The 6,788-nt window shown below is 39.8% G+C and overlaps 1 protein-coding gene across 1 annotated transcript in view; it reads right to left on the bottom strand.

Moving 5' to 3' along the window:
* Window positions 1–6,788, bottom strand: part of DCP1A (decapping mRNA 1A) — a gene marked incomplete at its 5' end in the record, with an annotated part of 25,596 nt that overhangs the window by 7,906 nt on the left and 10,902 nt on the right. The window contains 2 exons of the mRNA XM_009078193.1: window positions 814–933; window positions 4,283–4,421. Of these exons, the coding sequence (XP_009076441.1) occupies window positions 814–933; window positions 4,283–4,421 (259 nt within the window). The remainder of the gene's footprint in view (window positions 1–813; window positions 934–4,282; window positions 4,422–6,788) is intronic.

Raw genomic sequence — 6,788 nt, 5'->3', positions numbered from 1 at the left:
TGCCCAGACCCTAGCCTCAACCTGTACTAGAAACTAGTATTACCCCAAACTAATTATTTTGTTTACCAGTACTAAGTGCAAGGCTGACCACATTTTCATAGGGCATTTCTCATTTCTCCCACATTTCTCTGGTCTATTGCATCAGAAACACAGCAGTGACCCACGGCAGGGAAAAGAGCTTTCCTCATGGGGCCTCTCCCGAGGAGCACCAGCTCTGCCCCTCCCGTGCCCACTGGGTGGCACTGCAAGCAGGCCCAAGGCACTGAGGTGGCACACGGAATTCACCTACCGCAGATTGGTGGTTCTTTTTCCTAAATTTATCTCTAAAAAGTCTTGTATGAAGCTACAGCTTCTCTGTGCAAGATTGTAGCTGCAGCTTTGAAGGCAGCACAGACAAACCTTAAGAAAATGCCTGAGACACGAGAAATCAGGGTTTAGCTCATGTGTAAAGGCTGCAATGTTATGTACAGCTGACTGGTTCAGTGGCACAGGTCATTTCTTCTTGCTGCTTGACTCTGCAAGTCATCCTGCACATTACCACGGACTCAATTCTTCCAGAACCCAAGCTGGCCTATTAAACCACAGTTGGATATTCACAGTAGTGGAGACATAGCCTCATATTTTTCAAGTGCTAAGTCAAAAGACACAATTTAGGCTCCAAACGATCTTCAAACTCATCAGTTTGTTTAAAGCATATATTCAGCAGTGAACACAGTAGGCATTCTAAGAAAAAAACAAAAATTTTGGTACCAAACCAAAGTACTAAATGAAAAAAACCAAACCACACTTCGTTTAGGGTTGGATGAAACATACCTGCTCTTGCACTTTGAATGAAGTCTTTTGTTCTGAAGGATCTGTGCTTTCTGGCTTCGGAGGACTTGAATTTTGTTGCCGTCCAGAATTTGATATAACATTTAAGGCACTAATCTGATTCTGAGGAGGAGAAAAAAAGTAAAAAAACTGAAGCACAAATACATGAGTTTAAGTCTACATTTACCCACTACCACAATCCTGCTCATGTGGCACTTGGACTGAAACAGATGATGTACAAAGCACTGAATTTTGTAAAATACTGTGGAAATCAGGAATTTTAGGAAATAAAAATTATACCAAGACATCCAGAATCAGAAAGCTTTTACTCTTTATTATTGTATTAAAAATCCAAAACACCACTGGCTCCATGCTTTTTCACCAAGAAAGAAAATGATATATTAAGGAAAAGATTGGCTTTTCCCATCCTGTGTCAGCATTAGGTGCTATCGAGAAAGTTTGCAACACTTCATGAAATCAAGAACCCAAACTAGGAACGGCTTGAAAAAAAATCCTGACAGAAATCACTCTAAGAGATCTTGTCACTGACTTGTTTCCAGCAGATTTAACCAGCCACATACACGTGCTCAGGTGTTAATTTGGTTTAGTGTGAACAAGGCAAAATCAGACAAGAGAGTTGCATTACAACAGTGTGTTTACAGATTGAGTTGACTTCAAGAAATATATACATGAACAAATACAGAAGTTGTATTACATTTTAAATCACCAGAGAAAACCCAAATCTGTAGAACAATTTAGCTTTTAATGAGTAAGCCACACCTTATGCATACGATATAGTTCAGTACTGGCACAACATGACTGCTCTGGTCACTTACCCACAGCAGGAAAATATGGGTTAAACTTTTTAGCAACAAGTAAAAAACCAATCTGAGCTTTATTCTTTGGTTTTCAAATTCTATTTGAAAGCAATAAATACAGAATCAACACTATATACTGTGATTTAGGCACAGAGGTGAGAAGCAAATTCTCTCATCTTTCTGACTTTCAGCCACTAACTTGAAGGTCAGAAACCTTCATGCCTGAAATGCTGGAGGCCTTCTAGTTACAAAATCAGGCAAGGCAGAGTTTTCTTTGCACTAAGGGATGTGCTGCAGTATGTTTCCATGCTCACACTGGAATACACACAAAACCCCACACTATAAAAAGCATCCATTCACTTCATTAAAAAAAATACATCTCAGAGTTCATTCATTTTCACATATGGGCTTCATGTAGTGTGTACTTGAAGGATTAAGCTGATTTGGAATCCTAGATTAAATCACTCAGACCTTCATAAATCTCTTTTTCACTGCCTCTGCCCCCTTCTCATGCTGACACTCTGCCAATCTCATGTGGGCTGCACACAAGGATTACTGTATGATCCATCTGGAATGTACCAGGCAGATAAGTACTTTTTGCTCCTAAATACAAATTCATGCATAATTACCAAGTACCATAAAATTATTTCTAAAAAATTAAGACAGGAAAGGTCTCTCAGGAAGCCAAACAAGTTGGTTACTTTATCATGGTAACACTGACACACCTTGGCTGTAAGGAGGTCCAAAGTTAATGTGCCAGAGGTTTGGTGCTAAAGCTGAGGTGGTCAACAGAACATTCTTCAAAGAAGTTTGCTTGAAAAGTGACCAACATGGTTCAGTTCTGCTTATCTGACAACTGCTACACATCTACAATCACGGCAGGGATGGTGGGATCATGTTAAGCAGATTCAGGTTACAGTTCGCATAAAAAGGAAAAGAAGTAATTACTCCAGTTTCACAAGTGTTCTAAAAGTATCAAGAAAAACACATACACATAAAGCAACAAAAATAAATCAAGCTCAAGACATAACCCTCCAGTTTTAAAGTAGCTCTACTGCAGCTCATGGTCTGCATACTTCCCTCTTGTATTATGCACTGCAGATGTTGACTATCCACTAAAACAATCTGCATACTACTAAAATTGGAATTTTACTTGTGTACAGAGCTTCATCCATCATTCTTAGAAACTTGGTTCCTAGCAAAAGCTTTTCAGCATTCTCACATGAAAAAGACCTGAATATAAGAAGGGCAGCTGGAATATCCCAAGTCATTTTATGAGCCATCTGTTGGAAATGTGTATTATCCAATACTGTGAGGACATAGAGGGAGAAAGGCTTCATCACACCCCAAGAGGGCACTACCAAAACAGTGTGTTCTTGTAGTGTGGTTTTTATTTTTCTCTTCTTTCCAGAAAGACTTCAGTTTCTTCAAATCTGTCTACATTGCTACATCATTGAAAGACAAATCATTCAGGTTTTGATGTTCCCTTCTGAGATCTCACAAAAGCTGCTACTTCCACAATGGTGGCCTCTGTACAAAGACACCTTCTCCCCCAATAGCACCAATGCATACACAATCAGAATTAATTTTTTGCATCTGTATTTTAAAGCATTGAAAAAACATGACCAATTTTCAGAACCTGGGTCAAAGATACTGTATTGTCTGTCACATTCACCTGACCTCAATCTACATCAGAAAGTGACAAGTTAAGTTGGCTCACACGAGGCATCATCCACATGCTTATTCTTCTTTCCTCATCCCACACTGTACAGTAACCATCTAGAATCCTACAAAGACTCAAATCCCAAGTGCTCAAAGGAAATCCACTGCACAAGCAACTTCTGGAACGTATCAAGCACTGTACTAGTGTGCTAACTCATGTCTCACCAGCACAGCCACAGGAACCACACCACAGCTCTGCAGTGCAATACTCACACACGGCTTTACTACTGCACATTCCTGTATTATTATACTTGGGAAGAGGCGTGTTCAGAACCTTTGTTTCCTTTTCTGGATCTCCCACACATTACCCTTACATTCATCCTGCAGGTATGAATTTGGTCCTCATGACTATATAAAGTAATTCTTTCCTAAGAGACCTAACATTCTTCATTATGCAACCCTGTGAATTTAGCAGAGGATAACAGACTTTTCCTTCTGAAATGAATTAATGTAGTAAGTACTAAAGGGCCAAACACAGCAGACAGGGCAGCAGCAGTAAACTGGGGAACAGAAGGACAGGGGAGCAGCACTGCTACATTTAGCCTACAGCTATTTAAAAATGTGCTCCACAGAATCTACTGAATGACTCTCTCTAATAGCACAAGACATGTTTTGAGACTAAGAACAGAGAGATGCTGTTGGGCTCAATTTGTATTTGCTATTCCCAGAGACAAAATTTTCTCACAGCAGGAGAAAGCATTGTAAAATATGTCTACCAAGGTACACCTCAAGTTGGATCACATGATCAGTGATCAGTTCAATCTACCGTGCCTGAAATCAGAGACTGTTTCCTAGTATAGTGTCCCTGAGGGAGGAACAAGACATCAGTCTGCAGACAAGGCTGCTGGAACAACAGCAGAGACTGCCTGCCCTTTAAACAAACACAGCTGACGTGCTAAAAACCAGCTTCCAGAAAAGTGACATTTACTTACTCGTTCATATTCATCCTTGGCTTTACTAAGCATTTCCAGGATGTCGATGGGCCTGTTTTCATTGCAGCCATTGGGTCTGCTGGGACTTTTTCTGTCCTGGGAAACTTGCTGAGACCTCTGAGCTTCTTGTTCAACCACTCTGTAGCAGGAAAGGAGAAAGAGGATTCAAAAATTTTATCTACAGTTAACATCTTGCAAAAAGCAGCAGTAAAGAAAAATGTACTCCCAGCATATTAACACATTTTTTCTGCCTGAATAAAATCCTAACACATAGCTGACCAAAGTTACACAAGTTTTCGTTTGCTACAAGGTTTACACAAGTCAAATGGTCTGTATGATTTATCCTCAATTCAGAGAGCACTGGTCTGTCTCTCACAAAGTTTACCTACGGTAAACACTCAAACTCTCACGTTTAGACATTTTAACAATAAAATATGTGGCCATCCAAGCATGTGATATACAAGAGCACACATTTGATACCACAGACTAAGATACATTTTTTATTCTTTACTTCCTATGCATTTTTCCATATTTAGCCAAACCAAGCCATGTTATCCAACAAAATCTATTACCAAACAGTTCTAATTTAGAATGAGGCCTACCATTACACAACAAAGACAGTGGGAAAGAAGAGAACTGGCTCACACCAGATGTCTCTGGAGTCCATCTGCCAGGAGACTCAGAGCAAGTCACATTCACCTCACAGACCCAACTAAGGCTCTGGAAAGAACAGCAAACCATTTTCTTCTCAGCTGCCCCTAGTCACTCCAACTCCCTGCAGGCCTAAAACACAGCACTCCACTGGTGCCTACAGCTCATTCGCCACTTCTGCCCTACCCCAACCTGCCTTAAGGATCCATAAACCTTCCATTCAAAAGATGGTTAAGATGATGTGCACCTGGTACATTTCATTACTAAAAGTAAAGGCAGCATATACTCCTAATCCATATGCAGTTCACAAGATATACATGGCTGTGCGATGCGCTAAAGCTTATCCTCTTGAAATAAACACACACCAGCCTGTAATCCCTTCTTTTTTAAGCCTGCATTAATCAAATATGTTAAGAAAAAACAAGCACAGTAAACAGGGCAGAGCTCTGGAGCTGGCATGTCACTTGAGAACTCTCATGCTGATGGGGGAGCCAAGAGGTGCCATCACAACAATCACAGAAAGTGCCAATCACTCCAGCCTCCACTTTCTTTGGGTCAGTTAGGATTCAGGACAAACTCAAGATTTTACAGACTGCAATTATTTATATACACCTCTACGCTGTCATTTCTGAGGAAAAAAAATAGTTCCAAGTCTTGGAAGTATCTTCCCAGTTTTCTAGCAACCAAATTGCCTGACTTAATTAGAGTTAACTGTGTTTATTTGAAAAAGGGTTAGATTTGGCTTTTAACAATTCAATGTTGCTTTCAGAATTTTTAATCATACAAGCTGCTTATTTAACAACCTTCTGACAATCAGTACAGCTTCCTCTGCAAGCAGCAGTCACCTGCAATGGTAACTGACAGCAGGGAGGCCAATCTACACCCTGACCATTTCCAAGACCAGCAGCGTGTGCTGGTTTGGATGAAGCAGCTCAATACTCTACAAATGTTTCTATGGTGACACCCCGAGAGAACATTGTGTTCTAGCACCTCATGTGGTCACCCAGTCCTGACTTAGGACCTGTTTAAACTCAACTCCAAAATTAAGCATGAGAAAGAGTAAGGTAAAAGAATCAGAATACTTGGCTGAGATTTTAAGTGTCAGTACAATTGTATAAAAAAATATAAGTATTGCAGTTAAAGGGAAAGTTCTGAACAACTGAAGTCACTGTTGTGCTGCCTGACAGGGAAAGCAACCGTTTCAGTCTTGAGACCCTCCTTCTGCTCTTAGTGAGTTGGCACAGAAGATTCCAATAAAACATCCTCCCATGGAAACATAATTGGTCTCATAGCAAAACATCTTCAAGGAGTTACATTTCACAGAAATGTTTCACAAAATTTTCTGAAAAACAGTTCACAGTATACACAGTACACTTCCTTTTCATGATGAAGTTTGTTAACCTTTTAAAGTTTATTTTTTCCCTTTCAAGAATAACAAACTATCTTCTCAAATAGATAGTTGTCTAATAGCTCAAACTCCATCTTCTGTCTTGTGCAGGTCACATTTTGATTGGGGGTGATGGAATAAACAAGAAACTACACCCCCAAAACTCTCTGAAATACTTTGCCACTCCTAGCCTCTATCTCAGAAGCTACTTTAGGTTTCACTGTTCAAACAAGGTAAAAGAGACTTCTAAACTAAGCTAAAAATAACCCGTCACTACAAATTTACAGGTCAGAATGCAATAGTTTCACATATATTTCAAAACCCCCAGTTTCTGTCCTACTTCTTCTAGGAAGCTCATCCCTCAGTCAATCATCTTGACTTCACTTGACCCAAATCAATTGTTTTTGAAGTCAGGAGTTTGATGACTCCCACAAAATGTTTTCATTTCAGAAAATTCTTCTTAAAAAA

Source organism: Acanthisitta chloris, unplaced genomic scaffold, assembly GCF_000695815.1.
Source record: "Acanthisitta chloris isolate BGI_N310 unplaced genomic scaffold, ASM69581v1 scaffold44007, whole genome shotgun sequence".
Lineage (NCBI taxonomy): Eukaryota > Metazoa > Chordata > Aves > Passeriformes > Acanthisittidae > Acanthisitta > Acanthisitta chloris.
The sequence above is the reverse complement of the archived record's forward strand: the minus strand, read 5'-3'. Positions and strand labels throughout refer to the sequence as shown.